The sequence below is a fragment of the Schistocerca gregaria genome, chromosome 7, assembly GCF_023897955.1.
Source record: "Schistocerca gregaria isolate iqSchGreg1 chromosome 7, iqSchGreg1.2, whole genome shotgun sequence".
NCBI lineage: Eukaryota > Metazoa > Arthropoda > Insecta > Orthoptera > Acrididae > Schistocerca > Schistocerca gregaria.
Window position 1 is genome coordinate 570,271,083 of NC_064926.1, and position 27,453 is coordinate 570,298,535.

Consider the following 27,453-nt stretch of genomic DNA (forward strand, 5'->3'; position numbering starts at 1 on the left):
GCGCCCTCAGATCTTCATCTTTTCTGCATCCTATCAAGCAACCTTCAAGGAACTTCCTTTCTGGATGAAAAAGTGCTCTGAACATGGCTTGATGAGTTCTTCACCTTGGAAAGTTATCCAAGCAATGACACACTGTTGTAAATAATGAAGGACTCTGTATTATTAATTACTAAAGTCTCTGTTATGGGTATCTGTTGTTTTTATTAAATTTCCAGAAAAACATTAAGAACTTTTGTGCCAACCTAATAAATTGACAAAGATGCAACATATCAGACTTTTTTCTTAACAATTATTTCAGAGCAACATCTCTCCTACAACACCTACACAAGCTTTTCACATTGTTTCTGACCAGCTTGTATACAATAAAATTTGGACTGTCTAATACAAAACATTTGAGTTCTGGAGAGTAACCCCACTCCCCAGTGTCACAGTATTCTGGTAAATTATAGAAGAAGTTTCTAATTAGGTACAGTTTTACTTCATCATTGGACACTTGGAGATTTCCAATTTCCTACCTGATATCTACAAGCAACCCAATTTATATTTTTGTGTGAGAAAATAAAACTGCATTCTGAACTCCAGATAAAGATGCATAGTCTATAGGGAAACTACTTTTACACCTGATAGTGTGATTGTGAATTGACAGTTTGTCCTTAATTTACTCTTATTATTAACCACAAAAATTCCATTAGGTATTATGTTATGGGCATGTAAGAGCATCCTAGGACCTTTAAGGGGCTTTTACCAGATCTCTAGCAATCAACTTAGCACAATAGTCTTACTGCACACTCCTGTGGAATAAATAACTTTTTTATGCTGAAGCACAGTGCTGAGAGAAAGAATAGAGGTATGCTAGCAATGTCAGTACAGTGAGAAAGATTTCTAAGAGCATATTTAGCTAAACTAAATTTAGCATGTGCTGGTGACACCTCAGTTTATTATTCATTTGCATTCCCAGAAAATTAACACACTGGTGCCAACCAGTGTGTGCTCATTGATTGCTATTTCTTGTACCTGTGGTTATTTTTATTTGAATGGGACTGTGTAACATGAGTCTTCGTAAGAGTAAGAGCTAATTTTTTTGTTGTGAGCCGCTTTAAACCTGTTCCATTATTCTCCTGACTGTGTCCGGTATGCCTGTGTTTTGACCCTTCGTCAGTTCGCATGTGTCAACAGTGAATAACACAATTTCTGAATAATCCTCCTGTGTCCTGAACAAAACATATATTTATATCCAGAACGTGTGCAGAAAATATTAAATCTTGTGGGGACACAACTATATATTTTATGTTTCCTTCCTACATATTTTTTCTTGTTGTTGGTGTTGTGGTCTTCAGTCCTGAGACTGGTTTGGTGCAGCTCTCCATGCTACTCCATCCCATGCAAGCTTCTTCATCTCCCAGTACCTAATGCAACCTGCTTAGTGTATTCATCTCTTGGTCTCCCTCTATGATTTTTACTCTCAACGCGGCCCTCCAATACTAAATTGGTGATCCCTTGATGCCTCAGAACATGTCCTACCAACCGATCCCTTCTTCTAGTAAATTTGTGCCACAAACTTCTCTTCTCCCCAATTCTATTCAATACCTCCTCATTAGTTATGTGATCTACCCATCTAATCTTCACAATTCTTCTGTAGTACCACATTTCAAAAGCTTCTATTCTCTTCTTATCCAAACTATTTATTGTCCATGTTTCACTTTCATACATGGCTACACTCCATACAAATACTTTCAGAAATGACATCCTGACACTTAAATCTATACTCGATGTTAACAAATTTCTCTTCTTCAGAAGCGCTTTCCTTGCCATTGCCAGTCTACATTTTATATCCTCTCTACTTCGACCATCATCAGTTATTTTGCTCCCCAAATAACAAAACTCGTTTATTACTTTAAGCGCCTCATTCCCTAATCTAACTGCCACAGCATCACCCGATTTAATTCGACTACATTCCATTATGCTTGTTTTACTTTTGTTGATGTTCGTCTTATATCCTCCTTTCAAGACTATGTCAATTCCGTTCAGCTGCTCTTCTCCGTGGATTTTAATTCCTACTCCAAATTTTTCTTTTGTTGCCTTTACTGCTTGTTCTATACACAGATTGAATAACATCGGGGATATGGTACAAACCTGTCTCACTCCTTTCCCAACCACTTCTTTCCTTTCATGCCCATCTACTTTTAAAACTGCCATCTGGTTTCTGTACAAATTGGAAATAGCCTTTCGCTCCCTGTATTTTACCCGTGCCACCTTCAGAATTTGAAATAGAGTATTCCAGTCAACATTGTCAAAAGCTTCCTCTAATGCCAGAAACGTAGGTTTGCCTTTCCTTAATCTATCTTCTAAGATAAGTCATAGGGTCAGTATTGCCTCACATGTTCCAATATTTTTACAGAATCCAAACTGCTCTTCCACGAGGTCGGCTTCTAACAGTTTTTCCATTCGTGTGTAAAGAACTCACATTAGTATTTTGCAGTTGTGACTTACTAAACTGATAGTTCGATAGTTTTCACATCTATCAACACCTGCTTTATTTGGGATTGGAATTAATATATTCTACATCTACATCTACATCTACATCCACACTCTGCAAGCCAGCTGACGGTGTGTGGCGGAGGGTACCCTGAATACCTCTATCGGTTCTCCCTTCTATTCCAGTCTCGTGTTGTACGTGGAAAGAAGGATTGTCGGTATGGTTCTGTGTGGGCTCTAATCTCTCTGATTTTATCCTCATGGTCTCTTTGCGAGATATATGTAGGAGGGAGCAATATACTGCTTGACTCTTCGGTGAAGGTGAAGTTAGAGGGTCTGAGGGTATTTCGCCTGTCGCATACATCTTGCTTGCCAGATGGTAGAGTTTTGTCAGGACTGGCTCTCCCAAGGCTGTCAGTAGTTCTAATGGAATGTTGTTTACTCACTCAGTATCATATCTCCCATTTCATCTTCATCTACATCCTCTTCCATTTCTATAATATTGTTCTCAAGTACATTGCCCTTGTATAGGCCCTCTATATATTCCTTCCACCTTTCTGCTTTCCCTTCTTTGCTTAGAACTGGGTTTCCATCTGAGCTCTTGATATTCGTGCAAGTGGTCCTCTTTCCTCCAAAGGTCTCTAATTTTCCTGTAGGCAGTATCTATTTTACCCCTAGTGAGATAGCCATCCCTGCTTAGTCATTTTGCACTTCCTGTCAATCTCATTTTTGAGATGTTTGTAATTCTTTTTGCCTGCTTCATTTACTGCTTTTTTATATTTTCTCCTTTCATCAATTAAATTCAATATTTATTCTGTTATCCAAGAATTTATATGAGCCCTCATCTTTTTACCTACTTGGTCCTTCTTCCACCGTATTTCTTTCCACCATTCCTGTCAATTGTTCCCTTACGCTCTCCCTGAAACTCTGTAGAACCTCTGATTCTGTCAGTTTATCCAGGTCCCATCTTCTTAAATTCCCAACTTTTTGCAATTTCTTCAGTATTAATCTACAATTTATAATCAATACATTGTGGTCAGAGTCAACATCTGCCCCTGGAAATGTCTTACAATTTAAAACCTGGTTCCTAAATCTCTGTCTTACCATTATATATCTAGCTGATACCATCTAGTATCTTCAGGGTTCTTCCATGTACACAACCTTCTTTTATGATTCTTGAACCAAGTGTTAGCTATGATTAAGTTATGCTCTGAGCAAAATTCTACTAGGTGGCTTCCTCTTTCATTTCTTACCCCCAATCCAAATTCACCTACTGTGATTCCTTCTCGTCCTTTTCCCACTATCGAATTCCAGTGACCCATGACTATTAAATTTTCATCTCCCTTCACTATCTGAATAATTTCTTTTATCTCATCATGCATTTCATCAATTTCTTCGTTATCTGCAGAGCTAGTACCACTGTGGTAGGCATGGGCTTCATGTCTATCTTCCCCACAATAATGCGTTCACTATGCTGTTTGTTGTAGCTTATCCGTACTGCTATTTTTTTTATTCATTATTAAACCTACTCCTGCATTACCCCTATTTGATTTTGTATTTATAGCCCTGTATTCACCTGACCAAAAGTCTTGTTCCTCCTGCCACCGAACTTCACTAATTCCCACTATATCTAACTTTAACCTATCCATTTCCCTTTTCAAATTTTCTAGCCTACCTGCCCAATTAAGGGATCTGACATTCCACACTCCGATCTGTAGAACAGCAGTTTTCTTTCCCCTGATAACGACGTCCTCTCGAGTAGTCCCCGCCCGGAGATCCGAATGGGGGACTATTTTACCTCCTGAATATTTTACCCAAGAGGACACCATTGTCATTTAACCATAGAGTAAAGCTGCATGTCCTCGGAAAAAATTACGGTCGTAGTTTCCCCTTGCTTTCAGCCGTTCGCAGTACCAGCACAGCAAGGCCATTTTGGTTAATGTTACAAGGCCAGATCAGTCAATCATCCAGACTGTTGCCCCTGCAACTACTGAAAAGGCTGCTGCCCCTCTTCAGGAACCACACGTTTGTCCGGCCTCTCAACAGATACCCCTCCGCTGTGGTTGCACCTACTGTATGGCTATCTGTATCGCTGAGGCACGCAAGCCTCCCCACCAGCTGTACAGTGATGGTGTCAAGTGCATGGGAATAAAATTATATAATCATCTTCCAACTTTTATACAATAAATCAAAGAAATAAATACATTCAAACAGACAGTGAAGTCTCTTTTAATAAAAGACTACTTTTATACCATCCAGGAATATTTGGAATCAAAATTGTCTTAGTGCATGATAATGTATTAAAGCTGAATGTTGTTAAGTCAATTTTGTCACATCATGTAACAATTCTCTGTAAAGATGTATTTTAAGTAACATAATTTTGTAGGTAATGTAAATAATCATTCTTCTGTGTTCTTGTTTACTGTTTTAGACTCCTGTAAACTGTATAATTGTATTGACTTATCCCATATCAGTTGTACAAGCCATTGTACTGATTTGATCTACGGGACAAATAATAAATAAATAAATTAATAAACCAACGGCAAGGTGCGTGGTTCATTAATGTGAATTTCTGCTTTCTGTTGTCAGGATGTCACTACATCCGTGAGTGAGGAATGTCTTTAATTTTATTTTATTTTCCCTATTATTTTAGATTTCATTCTTGGTTGGAAGATTATTCATTTATATCTAAAAATTAATCTACTGAGTAGAAGTAGTAATCATTCAGAATTTGTTTAATTTGTTTTTAAATGTTGGTTCACTGTCTGTCAGACTTTTGATGGTATCTGTTAAATGAACAAAGATTTTTGTAGCAGTATAATTCACCCCTTCCTCTGCCAAAGACAGGTTTAACCCAAAGTGTTGAAATTTAGCCTTTCTCTTAAAGTTGAAGCTATGCACATCACTGCTGCTTTTGCATTAGCATGGGTCATTAGGCCTAATAACAAATTTCATAAATGCATATATACATTGCAAAGCTATTGTCAATATCCCTAGTACCTTAAATGAAAGTCTGCAAGATGATCTTGGCTTGGCACCATATAATATTCTGATTACCAGCTTTTGTGCAATGAATACTTATTCCCTTAATGATGAATTACCCTAAAATATGGTGCCATATGAAAGTTATTACAAAAAATAGGCACAGTAAGCTAATTTCCTTGTATGTTGATAACCAAATTTTGCAGTAACCCTAACACCAGAAGGAGCTGAACTCAAATGTTTCAGCAGATCATCAATGTATTTCTTCCAAATCAATATTTCATCAATGCACTCACCCAAAATTTGGAATATTCTGTCTTACCTACAGACTTCTGTTCAAATTATCTATTTATTAATGGTGGTGTGTCATTTACTGTACAGAACTGTATATCTTCAACTTTTGTAGTCCTGTCTTCCTCAGTTGTGTGTAATATTACGGTATACTGATAATTTTTTACTTATGGACCGTCTGACAGCAACTGAATAAAACACAATTTTAGTGCCATATGCCTTTCGCCTTTATTTTCTGCAAGGCATCATCAGTGGCCTGGAATATTTACATATGTTAGCTATTTTATTTACACCTCCTGCAAGCTTGATCCTCCCCACCCACTTGTCTCTCCCATCCTCTCCCACCCCACCCCGCTGCCACACCTGTACCATTGCATCCCACCTGCTCTCCATCTTCACACTCTGCATACCCTTGCCCAAGGTGGCTTCCGCCAACTCCCCCTCCCTGATGATGTCCTTGTTCCTTCCTCATACCCCTCCTACCAGATCTAATCCTCCCCTGCCCCCCTTTTCCACACTTTCCTCCAGGGCTCCCTCTCTCTCCTTTCTCACCATTCTTTCTCCCCCCCCCCTGCTCTCCCAATTTCCCACTTCCTCTCCCCCTCCCCGGGTTTCCACACCTAACCCTCCCCTCTCCCCTCCCCTCTCCCTTCTTTTCTCCCAATGGCTTCTCCCCCCCCCCCCCCTCATTCCCCCATGCCTGCTCCTACACCCAGTGGCAGCCCCCCCCCCCCCATCTCATCAAGTGTGTTCAGTGTTTTCTGTGCCGAAGATCGTCACCAGTTTAGTGCCACAGTGTTTTCTTCATTTATGTGCATCAGCATCTTCGGTGTGCTCCTTCGTTCATGTGTCAAACTAATTGTCTTCATTTGTGTGCACTGTTGAACTTGTTTATGAAACCAGTGCCCTCCAACGAATGCCTTTCTTACTATTCTTGTGTATGTCTTCTGTTTGTAACATTCATGCATTTTTATTTATCTGTCTCCATGTTCACTATGTGTTTTCGTCTTGGCCGAAGAGCGCCGTCTGTACGTATCTGCTGGCCCCCCTTTGTATAAAGGGAAAGCACAATAATAATAATAATAATAATAATAATAATAATAATAATAATAATAATAATAATAATAATAATATTAATAAACGCTCTTAGTGGACGACCGCATATGGCAACTGACGAGACTCATCGGAATCGGTTTGATGAGCTCATGAGGGAAAATCATCGAATAACACAGGCACAGCTCTCAGACAAGTGCGACGTATTACAAGGGCATGTACAGGCCATCGTCGCATTACTGCGGTACAGAAAACTGCGTGCACCATGTATGCCACGAATGCTCACGCCTGACATGGAACGTTTTGCGTTTTGGGCGTTAAGGTGATGGATGGTATGCTCAACGACATTATGACAGGTGATGACAGCTGGGTTCACCATTTTGACCCCAAAAACAAGAGTGTATCAATGGAGTTTCGCCACGAAGGATCACCGACGTGAAAAAAGTTCAACACCAGGCATTAGCAGGCAAAGTCATGCTCCCACAGTTCTGGGAAGTTCAAGGGTGTTACATCTGGAAAGCATGTCTAAAGGCACCAACACAAACTCTGCAAGGTACTGGGAGACCCTCAGAAAACTGATATCACGAATTCTAAGAGTTCCTCCACACATGGAGCACCCTCTCCTTCAGCATGATAATGCCAGACCACGCGTGAGCGGTGCGACATCCGCCACAATCCGACGCCTAGAGGTTGATCGTCATCAGTCGTTCTCTATACACTCCGACTTGGTCCAATTCAATTTTCATATGTTTCCATAACTTAAACACTTTCGAGGACTTCACTTTGATAGTGATGAAGCAGTGCGAGGAGAGGTGAGGTTGTGGCTCCAGCAACGAAGTCAGACTGTCTGCAGTGACGTTATCAACAAACCTGTCTCTCGTTGAGAGAAATGTGATCGTCACCAGGGTTACTCTGTTGAAAAATAAATACCTAGACATGAAGAATAAACATGTAAAATGTTAATAAAATTCGTTTCATTTAAAAAGCTTTAAAGGTTTTCACACACAAAAATTCGTAGGCGTTACTTTTCAGCACGCCCTCGTAAATTACTCATGTCATCCCATGCTAAGACCATTGCGCAACTACAGTAACGGAATGTCAGAAGAAAGCGCATGTTCAGAGTTTCCCGGAGTGATAGGCCTGCCGGGGCACGAATAACATTTGCATCACATTGTGGGAGTGAAATGGCGCGGCAGTTGGAAATTTACACCAAAGTTGAAGAACGCGGGACAGTCTGATTCACGTGGGCAAAATGTCTAAACTGCGCACAGATTCACAGTGAAATTCTGGCAGTATATGGACCAAACGCAACGCCGCGTCTAGCCAAGACGCAGTGTGCCAACAGACGTGGGTGGAACTGATCGGGAAGGAAGGCCATCGACATCTAACACAAACGACAATGTCCAGCCAATCGAGGAGCCGATTTGAAGCAGTCACAATTTTTCAACGACGAGGACGTTCCCACAGCGGTTTTCGAATGGCTATGTGACCAGGGAGCCGATTTCTGTCGCGTAGCTGAAGCTTCATGTATCTGTGATACATTGCAATGTAGTGCAGACTTCAGTAAAAGTTACTTAACCTCCTGCTATAATAACGTGTAACTTATTTTCTCAGGTCCCCTCATTGTACACTACGTAGCCTTCGCTGCACACTTTACACGGAGTAAACAATACTTGATTAATGCTTCTGTTTGGATGTTCTTATTGTGTGTCTGCTGTGTTTGTTTAATTATGCCTTTCATTTCTTCTTTTACTAGTTCTCTTGTCAGTCCTATGTTTATTTCACAATTATTTTGTTGTTCTTCACGTGTAAGGATGTGTTCAGTTTCGACTCTGAGATTTTCTGTGTATTGATTGTTCATTTTGTTTGTAAAACAGCAGCTAAACATGATGCTCTATGAGCATCAATGAAACACTTTGGCATACATATTGCCTTAGACAAACAAACACATAAAATATGTAAAATCTTAAATAAATTTTTAATACACAAATTCAAAGAAAATAAAACAGTTATTCATGATACATAAACAGATAATTATATCTTAGCAGTCTTTTCTAAACCTGAAAGAATATTTTACAAACCATAACAATTTTATTTTTACACGCGTTCTACACTTTCATTCACAAGGGTAGAGGAGGGGAAGTTGCTATGGTGTGCGTCCTTCTCGTTCACTCTAAATTACATGGGGAAAGGGGAGGGGTCACTGTGAGTTGTGTCCAAGTCACTCCACACTGACACGCAGCTACCAGGCTGCCATTATCTGGTTTGTCCTGTAGAACAAACAAAAAGAGTGCCTCAGACTCTGTTCATTTAAAATCTAAGGGTGGGTCACAATGAAATGGGGATATATATATATTTTATCTTTCAGTATGTTGCTGGAAAAAAGTTAACAGAACTTTTTCAGTTTCACTCTCCTGGTTACTCAACTGTCATAAAATCGATAAACAAATGGCTCAAAATGCTGTTAGTCACGTACTAGAGAAAATTTATGCACGAGGCATACAATCATAAATCCTATTTAATTTCAATTTATTATTTATGGGGCGGAACACTGAATCAATGCTCGGTACATTCCTGACAAATCTGTATTTTATTTACTTAGCTGACTCATCTTCAGTTACCTTATTCTTAGAGATAGTAAGAGTATATTTGATTAGTAGGTGTCTTTTCAGCTTCTTTGTACATGTGAGTAACTTGTGGTAATAGTACAGTTCTGAGTGTTCAAAACACACTACGTTTAGTTGACTACTAAATCCACTTATTGGTCCACTGCTGCTGTGTCAGTTCCACATCTTCAATTATGTACTTACTTACTTTGCTAGTGTATGAACTTAAGTAATACTCACTCCATTAACATTTAAAGCATAGGATAGCACATTTATTTCATATCTATAGTGTATTGCAGCTGATCAGCTTGCTCACGTGGCTATCCATTTCCACTCGATCAGACGCTGAAACCACAGGTAGTCCTCTCGACCTACCACTAAAGTGCATTAAGTAATTATGGACGAGCGTAATGTTAAATTCCTTAAACCTATAGGACACCATGAGCTGCTCTGTCTAAGGGTACCTATGGTCGCATTCATGCCTCCAACTCATAACCTCAATACGTATAGGTGTTTTCTGTCACACACTACACCAAAATAATGGCCAGCTCCAACCTTATAAATACTTCAGGGATGTGTCCTTCACATCTCAACCACAAACACTACTCAATTCTATTACACTGCCATTCCTTGCTACACAAGGTGAGTTCATTCTTACAACTTATCTGCGTATTTTTCATAACACTAAGCAATCTCTTTTACTATTTATTACAGCATACAATAGGTTTCACTGCCACTTCATATCCTACTTGTACATGAATTTGTATATTACTTTTTTTTAATTATTATTGTGGGACCATTTCCAATAAAAGAACACTTTGTACCTACAACATTACCAGGATTCTATACATGCTTGTTACTCAAATACTTTTGTATCTTAATTACATCATACTTCTCTGTTGTTTATGTCACTGTTAGGTTTGTCACATTAGGTATTTTCTTTCACTAATAGGTGGATAGAACGGTTACAGAACTCATGGCTTGATAGCCATGACAGAAATTTTTTTTTATTTTTATTTGAGAGTAAGAGCCGAAATTTTGGTGGACACAAAAGATGAAGATAGAGTGAGACCTGAAAAGGAAAGAAGATCTCACACAGCTGGGACTGCACAGGTGCCACACTGTGTAGAGGTTACAGGACAACCTCCTCACTACAGAATTCATTGGTTTCAGAAAATTTTCGTATTGGAAAGAAGAAGTCGAAATTTTTGCAGATAGGAAAGATGAAGAATGAGTGAGACCTGAAATGGAAAGAAGATCTCACACAGCTGGGACTGCACAGCTGCCACACTGTGTAGAGGTTACAGAACAACCTCCTCCTGACAGAAATCATTCACTACCTATGAACTTCTTTAGGTCGATCCCATTCCTGAGACTTAATGTCTTTTTACTTTTGGGGTACTCTAGCCTATATGCATTGGCATGTGGTTTTCCTGAAAGGTCCTTGGTATTCGAACATGAATTTCTTTGTTTCTGCATTTATTTTCTTTGATTTTTTCTTGGTTTTGACAAGGACTAACTAACCTGTTTCAAAACTAGTGGATACAGCTTTTGCGTCATGACGCTTCTTCCTTTCCAATGCTCTTTTTCTTATATTTGACCTAGCCTTTAACTTCTTCTCGTCTGCGGATATTTGTGTTAGAATAGGGAATTCTACCATATCTGCAATCACATTGTGCGGTTCTCGGCCAAACATCAATTCGCAAGGTGCAAAACTAGCTGCATCATGCCTTAAGTTGTTAATTACATTCTCAAAATACTTCATGTGCTCTGCCCAACTTGAGTGTTTCTGAGCACAATAAGTCCTGCCAGGCCTATTCAATTCTCTCATAATATGTTCACTCATATTTCCTTGGGGCAAATACGCAGATATTTTCAGATGTTTCACTCTGGCCTTATCCAGACATTCTTTAAATCTATCAGAAGTAAGTTGAGGCCCATTGTCTGACAGCAAATTCTTCGGAACGCCAACGTTCATGAAGAAATCTTTTTCTAACTTTTCTACCAACGTTTTTGCATTTGCTCTTTTAATTGGGTATTGCTTAACATATTTACTAAACCCATCCACAACAACAAAAACATGGGTGCACCCACCTCTCGAAGCAGGAAGAGGGCCCAACAAATCACAAGCTGGTAATTCTAGCATTTCAATTAGCTCTACTGAATGCACATCCCCTTGTATTCTGGTGTTAGCAGCACGGACTTTCTGGCACACTACACAAGATGCTAGATGCTTGGCAACACGGCGGTACATGTTGTCAAACACAACTTTCTCTTTTAACTTTGCAATACACTTCTTTGAACCATAGTGCCCATACCTCAGGTGTACCTAGTCAATTAGTAAGTCTACATGTTGTGAGGGAAAGCACAGCTTCCACTCAGAAACACCTACCTTTTTCCTCCTAAACAGAATACCTTTATGCAGACAGTAGTATTGCGAAACCTTATGATAGTTCGCATCTCCCAAATAGCTCTTTAGTCATTTCAGCTTGTCATCTGCATTCTGCTCACATCTCAAGTTCTTAATCACCTTCTTTAATGCACTTTCTTCCTTTACTTCATGCAATGCAAACATTTGTACTTCACTTAAGTCTCTAGCTGTAATTCCCGCATCATGACAGAGCTCCACTCTTCTAGATAACCCATCAGCTACAAAATTATCTTTCCCTTGAATATATCTAACCTCAAGGTCAAACTGCTGGAGATACAATGACCATCTTACCAAACAAGCATTCCTCAACTTACAGGTCTTTAAAAAGGTCAATGCCTTATGGTCGCTGTAAACAATTATCTAGTGACCTAATAGATACTGCTCAAATATCCGTACCCCAAATACAATTGCCAATTCTTCCTTCTGATGCTAATTTAACCGAGGTTAAAATTAAATCAGAACCTATGTCTGTTGAGGGAACTGTAAATCCAGACAACGTTTCAAGTGTAAATATGCATGAAAATAGTAATGTTAAAGTGAAATATGAAGTATTGTCTCCTGACAGTAGTGTGAAAAGGGGCAATGATTCAATAATAGAGACCCCTGTAGTAAAGCAGAAATCAGAAATTGTTAATTTATTGGATGATAGTTTCTCTGATGAATTAAAAATAAAACAGTCATCAGAGGTGGTAGAGTGTAAACAGGAGAAGTTAGATATGATTGATCAATTAGAAGTTTCATTTAGTTTTGATGATTATGGTGTTGGGGCTAGTTTTTCATCACCTGAGTGTGATAAAAAGCCAGCTAGTGACCAACACAAAGATACTAGGGCTATGGATTTAAATGTAATATTACAAGAAATAGCTGCCACTTATGCTAGAATGACAGCTGAATTAAAGTCTGAAATAAGTGAACAGATCAAAAGCAGTAATGCTGAATTAAAGTACAAGATTGTGGCCAGCCAAACTAATTTTAATAAACGGTTTGAGGCAATGGACAGTAAATTAGGATCCAATAAAATAGAATTAGAAACTTTCTTCAAGGCTGGTTGCAATAAGTTGAAAGAGGATCTGGACAGTTTGAATTACAAAATTGATAACAATCATGAGGATATTAAGATAAAGGTTGCTCAACAATTTTCTGAAATGTATAAGACAGTAAAATCCGAAGTTGCTGAGGTTCGCAAAGACTTCCAAATGGAAGATGCGAAGCTGGAGCACAAGTTAACAGAAAAGATCGAGGCGGAGTCTGAACTGTGCTCAGATAGGTTTAAAGATGTTAATATAAAGGTAAACATGTGTCAAGCAGAAGTAGCCGCAATCAAAACTGATACTACTCATATTGTGCAAAGAGTAGATAATGTTGAAATGAGAGTAGAAAACATTAGTACTAACATTGCTAACGTTGAGAGTAAAGTAGCTTCAGTAACTTCTGGTAATGGTAGTATACAACAAGTTGTAGCTGCAAACGCCGCTTTTATCGGGTGTCGGCAGTTCTTGCGGTTCGATCCAGATAAAAATATCCACCCGCTAGATTTCTGGACCGATTTTGAAGAAGTGATTCCATCAACTTGGTCTGAACCAGAGAAAATCTCATTTGTTAGAAGCCATTTAGCAGGTGACGCCATGCGTTGGTCAGCTGATGTTATGTTGAAGTGTAAAACATTAGCGGAATTTAAAACAGCTTTCATTAATGAGTATTGGCCTAGTAATAAACAAAATGAAGTGTTGAGAGAATTTTGGAGTGGAACACGCTTCAATGTAGGCAAGGAATCTATTAAAGAATTTGCTAGGTCATGGATCTCGCGTTTGTCACATTTGGCCGAAAAGCTAAAACCTGAAATGATAATACTAGGTCTTGAAGCCAAACTGCCATGGTATTGGCAAACTAGAATTATATCTGCCCCTAGAGACAATCTGGATCATTTCATTGAGTATTTGGAACATGTAGAGCGTGTGGCTGCCAATGAGGAGCAAGCAATTAATAACAGAAATGGTAATAACACTAGTAGTAATTTAAGAATGAGCAGAATGGCAATGCAAACATCAGAACAGTATGTGTTCGCCATCCTAAGAGAGGTAGGAATTGGGGAAATAATTATCAGAACCAACAATGGCATCCAAATGATAGTAAATTTGTTCTGAACAAAATTATGCGGGTAAGCAGCAGTGCGGAAAGCAATGCTGTGCCAGTTAACTATAATGGAAATAAAGGAAACAGTAGTAGGCCGAGGCAGGAAAACTAGTTCCCGTCTATGAGGACACTGGCACTCACCAGGTGGTTACTTTTCCTAAGCCAGTAATTACAGTGATTGGTAAGACAGATCAGAATACTCAGACCGAACATGCGGATGAGGGGTTGGTAGCATCTAATGATACAGCAGAAATATTAGATCACTCACAGTATTTGTTAGATACGTGTTAGAGATGCTTTCTAAGTGGAAAGAGAAAGAGAAGGAGCAGCAGTGTAACGGTAGGGAAGAGCTACAAAATACTGAAAGGTCAGGTGAAGACGGAGAAGAAATTCATGCTTATATTTACGATGAGGATGATGTGCTCTTATCTAAAGTGCCTGTGATGGATGTTGATACTGTACTAATAGGTTTAGGACAGGAGGTAAGTGAGAATGTAGAGGATAGCCTGTTGGGGGTCGATGAACCCAGTAGCTGTGACCAGTTGTCACTTGAGAAGGAACCCGACGATAATGGTGAAAGTGGTTTAGCTGTAACTAATGTTATGCCCGGTCTGGAGATGCAGAATCGCTCAGACTACAGTAATTTGGGTCATGTTCAGCAAACTAAAGGTAATGAAGTCGTGCAGTGTTTCGATTTGAAATTAATAGACCGACTGGAAAAGGCAGCTGAAAATGTAATTCAGGAAACCCCTACACACTTTGACCTAAATGTAATGAAAACAGATGTCGATCACTTTAGTTGGAGACAAATCCAAAAGGAACTATTGGATGAGTTTGAGGAACCACCTGTACAAACTAGAATAAACCATCCTATAATAATAGTGAATATGTTGGGTATCAACGTACGTTGTCTCTTAGACAGTTGAAATGAGGTGAGTGCGATATCTCAGTCCTTCTTTGATGCATTACCTGCTAAAGACAAGCTTACAGTAATGAGGGTATCAGGACTAAGAATAATTGGTGCTACTGGCAAGGTGTCAAAAACGGTAAAACAAGAAGCTTTGCTGCCATTTAACATTAATGGTAATTTTATTGATCATCCATGCTTAATTGTAAATAATCTCAGTATTGAGGTTTTAATTGGCATAGATTTCTTGTCGAAATATCAGAGTGTTGTTGACTTTGAAAGAAGCCAGTAAAAAATGGTTTTGCCGATAACCGGAGTAATTACGGTGCCTTTTATTGATAAACATGTAGTAACTAATGATGAGACTTGGGAGCTGCCTATACGAGTTCTGAAAAATAGGAGATATTGGGACGAAGATGTTAATCTTAGTAAAAGTAAGCTAAACACAGAAGAAGAAGAAACGATTATTTTGGACAAAATAGAAGCTAAATTGCAGGAAATCGATAAAATTTCAGCTAATCAGATGGAAGAACTGAGACAGGTTTTAAAAAGGTATCATATGGTATTTTCAAATCGACCTGGCGCGGTCAAAGGTTATGAATGTCAATTAAAGGTGAAACTTGGCCAAGTGTTTTTCTGGAAGACATACCAAATACATGTAGCTACAAAGGAGGCGGTTCGAAAGGAGATACAGAGAATGCTAGAGTGGGGTGTGATTGAAAAAGCGGTCAGTGAGTACAATAATCCTCTTGTTGTTGTACCAAAAAGAGACGGGAGTGTCAGACTGGTCTTGGACGCTCGGTGGTTGAATGAAATAGTGGTAAGGGAAAGTGATAGACCGCAGAACATGGACGAGCTATTGCAAAAGTTCCGGGGAGTAAAATTCTTAACCTCTTTGGATATCATGTGTGGATATTGGAATTTGCCACTGGCGGAAAGTTCAAGGAAGTACACAGCTTTCTTGTACGAAGGAGTTTGTTACCAATACCGTGTGGTACCTTTCGGACTTAATATCTCTGTTTGTGCCTTTGCGCGTGTGATGTGCCATGTTTTAGGACCAGCCTTAAGTAATAAAATCACAGTCTATGTAGATGATCTGTTAATAGCAACTCCTACCTGGGAAGAACACATAGTTTTATTACAGGAAGTGTTAGAGGCTATTGAGAGAGGTGGCAAGAAACTAAAGATTGAAAAGACAGAGTGCGTTAAAGAGGAAGTAGGTTTCTTGGGATATATGATAAGTGTAAAAGGTATTCTGCCTGACCCAGGCAAGCTAGCAGGCATTGAAAAATTTGAGGCTCCCAGAAACAAGAAGTTGAGATCGTGTAAGGTGTCAGGCAAATCCAACACCTTCCATGAAAACCCTGACATGATAAGCAAATCCAGTAGTATATCACATAGCTCCAAATAAATCGTGACATTAAATTAACCAAAGTAATACGAGTAACGAGTGTGCAAATGGAATACCACAGACTAACACAAAAATGCCTAAATGCATGTCGTACCTTCCCACCGTGAGGCAGACGCAGTTCCGAGGGTAGAAACGAGGACAGAAGCTGAGAGCAGAACCGTGTTAAGCTAGAAGGCCCTACGATAAGGGACGGACTGGACACCCACGGCGCCAGCTAAGCAGTAGGGCCACACAACCCGCACGTTTTAGCGTGAGACTTTTTCGCCTCTGTTACGTCAAGGACCATCCCCCAGCCCCTGTTAAAAGCTAGAGCCCTCCAGAAAAACAGAATAGATCTTACGATAACACAAAAAGTGCCACTACCACCTGCAAGTTTCAGCGTGAGACTTTTTCGTGTCTCAGGTACGTCAAGGACCACCCCCCAGCCCATGTTAAAAGATAGAGCCCTCCAGAAGAACAGTATAGATCTTACGATAACGCTAAAAGGACCACACCAGCTGCAGGTTTTAGCGTGAGACTTTTTAGCGTCTCTGTTACGTTGCAAACTTTAAAACATTGCCCCACCACGAAAAGTATAACGTTTACCATTGGATAGACAGAATCTTTGTAGGCAGAGCTTAAGGTTAACATTGAGACTCTGATTGGTCAGATGAAAACACAGCCAGATAGCTTTTTTTTAATCTACTTCGGTAAATTGTAGTAAGGAGAAGTTAGGAGAGTTAGTTCCGAGACGGCGAGGTGGATGGCTGGTGCGCCGGCCGCTGTCGCCCTGACGCTGCCTAAACACTGACAAGGTAATGAACGCACGCGATGCCGCATTTTTGAGCGCATAAAGCTTCACTCAGAACTGCAGAAGTCTCATCTGTTACACCCCCTTTTTGCGTAATACTAGTGTCGATCGTTAATTAAAACTCATGGTGTTCACATTTGCCACTTGAAGTAAAAATCTGAAACGCCATGATTTCTCTGTTATATAATTATTGAGAAGCCACATCAGCCACTGTAATTTACGACAAGTTAGATAAGTTATTAAAGATAATTGAGGGCCACTGTAGACCATTTTGATAGTTTTCTCTTTTGTGAAATTTAAATTAAACCTAGATTATAGATGTGATATGGCATAGGTCATCCTTCGATCCAGTGTAGAACTTGGAAACCCATTCAGGGAATATTCGTTCACATTTTTGTTGAACGCAGTTGGTTTTTACCATCCTGTATTAAAACATTTCCTTTTATCAATACTGCAGTTTATAAATGATGTTTTGTGAGTAGAATAAAACTTCCAATGGTAAACTTTACTGCTTTTTCGACGTTATTTTACCAGCTAACTAAAAATAGGAAAGCCTTGAACCCTTTCCACTATATTTAGTTAGCATTAAGATTCTTTTACAGGGAGTGCAGTGGAACTGACGCTGAGATCATTTAGTATTTGGTTATATCATCGCTAGTCTCACTGAACTCTTCTGAATTCTACATGTCATGTGTGGTCTGGCGTCTCCTTACCAGCAACAGGTCCCAGGTTCAAACTAGTCAATTCCCTAAAAAACACGCTCAGAGCGTCGTTGTGCGAAAGTGGTAGGGGGACACGATATAGAACAAACAGACACCACCATGAATGTTTAGAATCGATGTTCGGTGCTTTCGGCTTCTATAGGCGTTTTGTGAGTGATCAGGCTTTTAATGCGCCCTTTCTTCACCTCCTGCTGAAAAAGAATACCCCTTGAGTTTGGACAGCAGAATGCCAACAGGTGTTCGAGATGCTTAAACAATCTGTAATTAATGGTCCTATTTTACATCATCCTGATTTTGAAAAACCATTCTGTATGTCTGCTGATGCATGTGGCTATGGTATAGCCACCGATAAGTGAATTTAGTCTTCAAATAAATGTAGTGTGTTTTGAACACTCAGAACTGTACTATTACCACAAGTTACTCAAATGTACAAAGAAGCTGAGAAGACAACTACTAATCAAATATGCTCTTACTATCTCTAAGAATAAGGTAATTGAAGATGAGTCAGCTAAGTAAATAAAATACAGATTTGTCAGGAATGTACCGAGCATTGATTCAGTGTTCCGGCCCATAAATAATAAATTGAAATTAAATAGCATTTATGATTGTATGCCTCGTGCATACATTTTCTCTAGTACGTGACTAACGGCATTTTGAGCCATTTGTTTATCGATTTTATGACAGTTGAGTAACCAAGAGAGTGAAATTGAAAAAGTTCTGTTAACTTTGTTCCAGCAACATATTGAAAGATAAACTGTATATATATCCCCATTTCATTGTGACCCACCCTTAGATTTTAAATGAACACAGTCTGAGACACTCTTTTTGTTTGTTCTACAGGACAAACCAGATAATGGCAGCCTGGTAGCAGCCTGGTGGAAGCCTGGTAGCTGTGGAGTGACTTGGACACAACTCACAGTGACCCTTCCCCGTTCCCCATGTAATTTAGAGTGAACGAGAAGGACGCACACCATAGCAACTTCCCCTCCTCTACCCTTGTGAATGGAAGTGTAGAACGCCAGCCAAAACGGCTACAACCACGTGTGTAAAAATAAAATTGTTACAGTCAATCGGGGTAACTTTGTACCACTTTTTTCCATTTTTTGAAAATATTGTATAAAAAAATAAATTACACATCAGAACAGATATTGTAACATTTTGCATCTATAGTCATTGAGTGCTTGGGAAAATAGAAATGTATAATAATTATGCCCTATTACAGAGAAATTTCAAATTTAATACTGGTACAAAGTTACATTGTCATTCAGGTTAACGTTAGACCAGTCTTTAAAAAATCAGTATTTTCCTATATCTAATGCTCTTTGTAACTATAGACCATGCCTTAAGGAAAACAGGTGTTAATAAGACATAAAAACAAGCAGTGTTAATACACAATAGAGTGTTTATTTTGAAATATCAATATATTTGTATCCACCTGGCATTGACAGATCTCAAATTAAGTGAAAAGAAATGTAGAAAAAACATATTTTTCACAGTGAATGGCTTGTAATACATATTACAAATAATAGTTACATATTTTCTTCGAAAACAGAACACAACACATTCACTAATACTATACAGGAAATAGATTTCCTCAAATATCTTCATCCGATGAGCACAGGAGGTCATCACTGATATGAACCATGCCCCTTTTATTAATATGTTTCATGCAGGATTCATCAATTTTCTTTAATATACAGTCCTTTCTGTACCAAATTGAATCCTCTCTCTCAGGCCACACCCAATATTTTCCTTTTTTAACCATGCAACTTATTCTGAATGTCACACAATTGCCTCGCACCTCTACTGCAGTGACTTTTCCAGGATAGCATTTGCCCTCATATACTGCAATGACATAGTCATTTACATGAAAGTCACCTTCTGATGTAGAAGGTTGATTGACCATATCAGTTAGTAATTCTTCTTCTACAACCATGTTCCCCTCAGCGATGACAATAGGGCTGTTTACAAGTTCCATGCGATCAGTCATACTTCTGGTCACATCTAATTCAGCTAAGATACAGCTTTCAGAAGCATCTGTAGGCAGATTACTTCGATTTAAAGTTCTGAGTGTTGCAGCACGAGCTCTTACACCTCCTCTTGTTTTTGGTCCTGATCTTGGTCGTGATGTGCCACACTGCTGAAACTCTAGCTCACCCCGCAGTTCATTTTCTCCTCCCTCTATTTGTGACTGTCTCCTCCTTCCATTGTTTCTAGTTAGCTCCCTATTCTCATAAAATGCCCTAACATCTTCTGTAGACACACTCTTCCATGGTTCTATGGGCAACTTGTACTTTTTGACACACTTCACATTCAGATCTGATTGTCTTATTGTCTCCAAATATTTTTTAAATTCAGCTCCCACACTTCCCATCACAGAAGACTCATTTCTTGCATAATCAGGGAGACATTGTAAGACTATCACAGTTTACAGGACACAATCCACATTTCTCAAATCCTTTCACTAAATTTGAAGATGCTGTCTGTTCACCTAACTGCAAAGTCTTCGCCAGTAGGCCACTAAATGTACCCTTTGGAAGACATTGTTTCTTCTTTCCTTCTGGAGTCTTCCTCCATTGAGAAAGAACATCTCTCCAGTTTTTCTTCAGAGAAGAAAAATAAGCCACATCTAGCGGCTGCAGAAGATGTGTCGCATTCGGTGGCAGGCAAATGAACTTAATGTTATTTTGTTCACAAAGCTCCAAAGTTCTGATTGAGATGTGAGAGGAGAGGTTATCTCCAATAATTACTCTCCTTCCTTCTTTCTTTAAGGCAAAAGGGAGGAAGTGAGTTTCAAACCAGTCATCAAATACTCCTTGTTCCATCCACCCACTGTCTGATGAATTCATTCGTGTTCCAGGAGGTGCATTGTAAATCCAGTCAGTCCATTTTTGCTTACGTACTGGAAGAATCGGCCAGAGGGAAGCTGCAAGGAAATATAACATTCCAAGACAAACCATTGTGAACAAATTAAAAAACAAGCACAGCTGTAAAGTTGGAAGACCCACTGTGTTTACGGAGATTGAAGAAAGATCTTTTGTACAACATTGTATCACTGTCAGTGATATGGGTGTTCCAATATCAATCTTTGACTTGAGGTGCATAGTTAAGTCATATCTTGACACCTGTAACAGAAAAGTAAGCTGCTTTGCAGATAATATGCCTGGATGGGAATGGGGAAAGGCCTTTTTAGAGAGGCATCATTCTGAACTTTCTCAGAAATTTACAGTAAATATTTCAAGGAAGCATGCTGCCGTAAATGAGGACATAATCAGCACTTTCTTTCTGAAATATAAAGACGAGATAGAAGGTGTTCCTGCTGAAAATATTTTCAATTTTGACGAAACAGGGTTTCATGACATACCAGCAAAAGGAAAGCTCTTGTTTCGTCGAACGTGTCGACATCCTGAGAAAATCGAGAATACATCAAAATCATGTTTTACTGTCATGTTCTGTGGGAATGCAGCAGGAGAATTCCTCCCTCCATATCTTATTTTTAAAGGTACTGTAGTAATTTCTTCTAATATTTTCTGCAGGGTGTCATTCGAGTAACGGGTTTTTGTGCCGTATTTCCTAGTACCTGGTTTTGAAGGTTTCTGCCGTCCCATGGTCTGTAGAAGAAAAATATAGTACGCTTGTTTAACTTCATGACTGAGTGGATGCTTAGGATGAATATTTTAGTTTATTATTGAGCCTACAGTGATTTTTAAATATTTTACAAACGAGTGACGTAAGAACTTGTTTAATAGTCTACCACAAGTTTCTTTAATTATTATGATACGAATTTCCGATTTTTTATTCACATAAATGCTAGTGTTGGTATGTTCAAGCATCAAAGTCGCGTAATTCGTGATATACCAAGTCATTTTCTCAGTTTTAATGTTATAATATCTAGATTTATTAGTCTACTTTCAATCTGGTAAACATTATACCACAATCCTGGTAACTTTGTACCGGTACAATGTTACCCTAAACTGGGCTAGAATCTGCAACTAGCTATATAACAGGTATTATCTCGATAAAGTAAAGAATAATTTCAATTCAAATTGCATCACTGTAAACTCAAAGAATTATTTAACTGTTTGCAAATGAAACATTACAGAGAAGCACATTATTTGTACTTACAATCACAAATTGAAAACACTGTTGTAAGAATTTCTCTTCGCAGCCAACACATTCAAACACTAACAACAATTCAAAGAGCTTATAGGAAAGTGGAAAGACAGTTGAAATACGAACTAGAAATCTCAGAGATAAAAACAGTGCTAATTTTGGTGCATAAGAACGCCAGTAGATGGCACACCAAACATTTGAAACAAAAGTAGGAAGTGGTACAAAGATACCCTGACTGGTAAAAAGTTACCCTGATTGACTGTATGGTTTGTAAAATATTGTTTCAGGTTTAGAAAAGACTGCTAAGATATAACTATCTGTTTATGTATCATGAATAACTGTGTTATTTTCTTTGAATTTGTGTATGTAAAAATTTATTTAAGATTTTCATAATTTTACATATTTTATGTGTTTGTTTGTCTAAGGCAATATGTATGCCAAAGTGTTTCATTGATTTTGCTTAAATTTTGGGTGATAATGTTGCTTAAGAAGCAGTGAACATGCCAGCAAGTTAAAATAATTGAAGTAGATAATAAGTTTTCTTTTAATATTTCTACATGTTTACATTTAAATTTTATATTTTCATAGGGAGTTAAGTTGTACTCTTGCTTCCCCTTTTTGTAATTAATTTTTTTTCATTTAAATTCAAAAAATTAAGTAGAGGGTGATGTAGGGAAGCAGCCTACTCACGCCGTATAAAATTCACAACAGTCTTTCCATTGTGTGCCAGTCAATCCGCTGTAACTAGCTCTGACGTCATTAATGTTGGGCAATACTTTAAAAATCAAGTAAATAACCTGAAACGTTTCTGGCATATCACGAGTAATACTAAATCAGTATGTGTTGAATATCAGTTCAATAACTTTAACCGCTTTCGAAATTTGGACGTTTTTCTGTAAAAATCTTTGGCGCAACAGAAAAGAGCTAGAAACTTAAAAATTTATATTTAGATTCCTTTTGCATAACAATTTAGTAGAAACAGTATTCTGTATCTCACAAATTAAAATTTTAGTTGAAATTCATGATTTTCTGGTTTTTGTCTTAAAAATTAAAGAAGCAAGATAGATTAAGTAGGTGCATAAATAAAGCTAGGATGTTTAAATTTAGGTAGAAGGGAGATCCACTATATAGCGTATCTCCAAAGGGCAAATTCAGAGCTCATCTACTGCGTGTAGTGTAATTAAATTAATTCTCTCGCCCAAAATATTGGACTTAGCCACGTCAAACTTCTATTATGACTACTTACCTGTGTGCTGACTGCATATTTAAATTGAGAGCTTCATTAGCCATCAGCAAAGGAAGCAATGATTTATTTATTAACTTAAAGTGGTGCATTACTAGCCCAGCGGCTAGTCGGAAGAGCCGATTTAATCAGGCGTTCCCTTAGCCGTCCGCACCGCGGCTTTATATATAAGAACGCTGTGCGAGAAAGTAAGGCCCCAGTTCTCTCCAGACGCTGATCAGCGCACCATCTGTGCCGTAAGTCGCGTCGCGTCGGTATCATTGCTATAAACAGCCTCGGATGCCGTAATAAGTTACTCGGGATACGCATAACCATAAAATCGTTTTCGAGTGAAGTGTTAATTCTGGGATGACTTTAATGATCTATCTTCAGCTCGCGTATGTCGTATTTTCACGTGCCGCCGCGGGACTGACATTCTACTATTATTTCGCGTGGCGTTTGATGCATATTATCATCAAATTATGGCGAGCATTCACTTAAACATTTAATTGGAACAGTTATAGTTGCATCAGCGCATTAGACTCTGAACTGCTCTGGTAGTTGAATTGTGTGGATTCTTTTTGGTCTGTGACTTTCAGAATATAGTGAACATTTTAGAAAGAATCGTTTTTGCTTATGAATCCCAGACAATCTCCTAATTCCTCAGAGCTATAAGCTGTAGCTATAAGTGTATTTCTCAGATGAAGTGGGCACCAGGAATTCTAACTACAGGCTTCACGTTTTGCTAATCACTTTCTGGTTGCCAGTATTGTAGTTAGAGAGCCAGTGTTGAGAACGGCAAACAACCGCATTAAATAAATCATAGGAACATTTCATTAACAATTATTTCCACCCGCCGCACCACATATGTCGCTACTCGGCCGGGAAATGCGTCTTTTCTACATGACATTCATTTACTCAATAATAACAAATTTCCACCCGCCGCCCCACACTATGTCAAGCATTCCCTGTCAACGTGTACAGCAAGTTCAAGAAAATACATCTGCGCCTCCATAAGACGATGCAGCACATAAAATTCAACAAAACATGCAAAAAGAACGATTTAATTCCAAGTTACATTAATGCAAAGGTTAAAAACAGTTCTACAGTGGCACAGAAGTCGAAATCATTTGCAGAACGATATTGGTTACTACATGAAATTAAGATGCTCTATTCCAAAAAACAGCACCTAAACATGATGCTCTATGAAACTAATCTAGAATTGGCAAAAAACGTAGGAAACGCCGCAGTTTTCATGGCACTAGTACAAAAAACTGAACACAACACATACACAGCAATGAAACAGTTACAAAACAAACATAAACAGAAGATAATGAAACTAACAGTAAAAAAGACGCAAAAATACATGTACATTTTAAATGTGAAACCATATGAACACCGACACACATTCCATCCACGCTTAGTTAACCTAACAGAGGCAGAACTACACGAAAATGAAAAAATGCTCTTGGAAAAAGGTTTAAAACACTGCACCAATAGGAAAGTGAACAATCAATACATAGAAAATCTCATAGTAGAAACTGAACACATCCTTACACGTGAAGAACAACAAAATAATTGTGAAATAAACATAGGACTGACAAGAGAACTAGTAAAAGAAGAAACAAAAGGCGTAATAAAACAAACACAGCAGACACACAATAATAACAACCAAACAGAAGCGGCCACTAAGAAAAGGTTAAAACAAACATGTAAATAAAATAGCTAACATATGTACATATTCCAGGCCACTGATGATGCCTTGCAGAAAACAAAAGCGAAAGGCGTATGGCACTAAAATTGTGTTTTATTCAGTTGCTGTCAGACGGTCCATAAGTTAAAAAAAAAGTTATCAGTATACCGTAAAAGAACTGTATATACTGAGTTTTATCAAAATTTAATGAGAGTCCATTTGCAGAGAACCACTTAATAATTTTCAATTTCCTCAGCTAACTCTTGTTTGTTGGGTGTGATTACTACAGTTTTATCATCAGAGAAAAGAACTAGCATTGCATCATCTTGAATACAGAGTGGCAAGTCATTAACACATAACCGAGTGAGGTGGCGCAGTGGTTAGCACACTGGACTCGCATTCGGGAGGACGACGGTTCAATCCCGTCTCCGGCCATCCTGAGTTAGGTTTTCCGTGATTTCCCTAAATCGCTTCAGGCAAATGCCGGGATGGTTCCTTTGAAAGGGCATGGCCGATTTCCTTCCCCATCCTTCCCTCACCCGAGCTTGCGCTCCGTCTCTAATGACCTAGTTGTCGACGGGACGTTAAACTTTAATCTCCTCCTCCTCCATTAATACATATTAAGAACAATAACGGACCCAAGTTTGAACTTTGTGGGACCCCATACTTATTACCTACCCAGTTTGAGAGATGTGCTCATCTTTGCACAGTGTGTGAACTGTTTATTTCAACATTCTGTACGTTTCCAGTTAAATATGAATTTGTGCACTGCCCCACTCATACCAGAACTCTTAAGCTCATCTGGAGATTTACACAATCAAAAGCCTTTGGGAGATCACAGAAAATCCCAGTTTGTGAAGTATAACCGCAGTATCATATGCCTTCCACAATAGTAACACATGAATACAAATCCACTGACTCACATTCACAATCCTTTCTAAGACGTATGCCATGCAGTCATGTAACTCATGCACACCATTGCTTGTCAGCTGAAGGAGGTGATGGACAAAGTCTAGAATGTGATGTCAAACATGACAACTGTCCTCTGTGCGTGGCAAATCATTTGGCCCTTTTCTACTGTTCTTTGCTATCCAACAACACTGTAGAAAAGTATCAGCAAAAGATCCACAGTTGAGTGTGAGACAACTTTGTGGATACAGCTTCACAAAGCTTCAAGTGCAGTGTTACTACACAGACCATGACAGTAACATGCATTTCATTAGTAGTCATTGTTTCACTGTTACGCTAAATGACGTGTAGCCATAATGCTAATGTCTCTGTAAAAACAGCAAGCATGTAAAAATAGGAAGCACTGACAGCCCATGGCTGATGGAAAAGCTTCTGACTGTGCTGTACAGGAGAAGGTAACACTGGGGTTGGAGAGCTGACATCCCTGTTCTAGCCATCGATCTTACTGCACTGTGGTGTAAGGGTGTGGTGATTAGCTTCATCCTTAAAATTTGTTACTCTAGTAACTCTAAAAATGGACATGTTTTTATTGAAGTTGATAATAGGGATGTTGTTGTTGTTGTAGTCTTCAGTTCTGAGACTGGTTTGATGCAGCTCTCCATGCTACTCTATCTTGTGCAAGCTTCTTCATCTCCCAGTACTTACTGCAATCTACATCCTTCTGAATCTGCTTAGTGTAGTCATCTCTTGGTCTCCGTCTATGATTTTTACCCTCCACGCTGCCCTCTAATACTAAATTGGTGATCCCTTGATGCCTCAGAACATGTCCTACCAATCGATCCCTTCTTCTGGTCAAGTTGTGCCACAAACTTCTCTTCTCCCCAATCCTATTCAATACTTCCTCATTAGTTATGTGATCTACCCATTTAATCTTCAGCATTCTTCTGTAGCACCACATTTCGAAAGCTTCTAATCTCTTCTTGTCCAAACTATTTATCATCCATGTTTCACTTCCATACATGGCTACACTCCATATAAAGACTTTCAGAAATGACTTCTTGACACTTAAATCTATACTCGATGTTAACAAATTTCTCTTCTTCAGAAACGCTTTCCTTGCCATTGCCAGTCTAAGTTTTATATCCTCTCTACTTCGACCATCATCAGTTATTTTGCTCTTTAAATAGCCAAACTCCTTTACTATTTTAAGTGTCTCATTTCCTAATCTAATTCCCTCAGCATCACCCGATTTAATTCTACAACATTCCATTGTCCTCGTTTTGCTTTTGTTGATGGTCATCTTATATCCTCCTTTCAAGACACTATCCATTTCGTTCAACTGCTCTTCCAAGTCCTTTGCTCTCTCTGACAGAATTACGATGTCATCGGTGAACCTCAATATTTTTATTTCTTCTCCATGGATTTTAATACCTAGTCCGATTTTTCTTTTGTTTCCTTCACTGCTTGCTCAATATACAGATTGAATAACATCGGGGAGAGACTACAACCCTGTCTCACTCCCTTCCCAACAACTGCTTCCCTTTCATGTCCCTCGGCTCTTATAACTGCCATCTGGTTTCTGTACAAACTGTAAATAGCCTTTCGCTCCCTGTATTTTACCTCTGCCAACTTCATAATTTGAAAGAGAGTATTCCAGTCAACATTATCAAAAGCTTTCTCTAAGTCTACAAATGCTAGAAACGTAGGTTTGCCCT

The 27,453-nt window shown here is 38.8% G+C and overlaps 1 protein-coding gene across 1 annotated transcript; it reads right to left on the reverse strand.

The window, feature by feature from the left end:
- Positions 1–20,200: 20,200 nt before the first annotated feature.
- On the reverse strand, positions 20,201–21,482 carry LOC126282479 (uncharacterized). Its single transcript, XM_049982136.1, has 2 exons — positions 21,166–21,482; positions 20,201–20,926 (listed from the first exon to the last, which is right to left on the reverse strand). Exons 1-2 carry the CDS (start codon positions 21,235–21,237, stop codon positions 20,201–20,203), a joined length of 798 nt encoding a protein of 265 aa, XP_049838093.1. The 5' UTR covers positions 21,238–21,482.
- Between the last annotated feature and the right edge of the window lie 5,971 nt (positions 21,483–27,453).

Coding starts and splice junctions, on each gene's coding strand:
- LOC126282479 (XM_049982136.1), bottom strand. CDS start 21,237: ATGATTTTGATGTATTCTCGATTTTCTCAGGATGTCGACACGTTCGAC. Junction 20,927..21,165: donor CAAGAGCTTTCCTTTTGCTG/GTATGTCATGAA, acceptor TTTCTGTTACAG/GTGTCAAGATATGACTTAAC.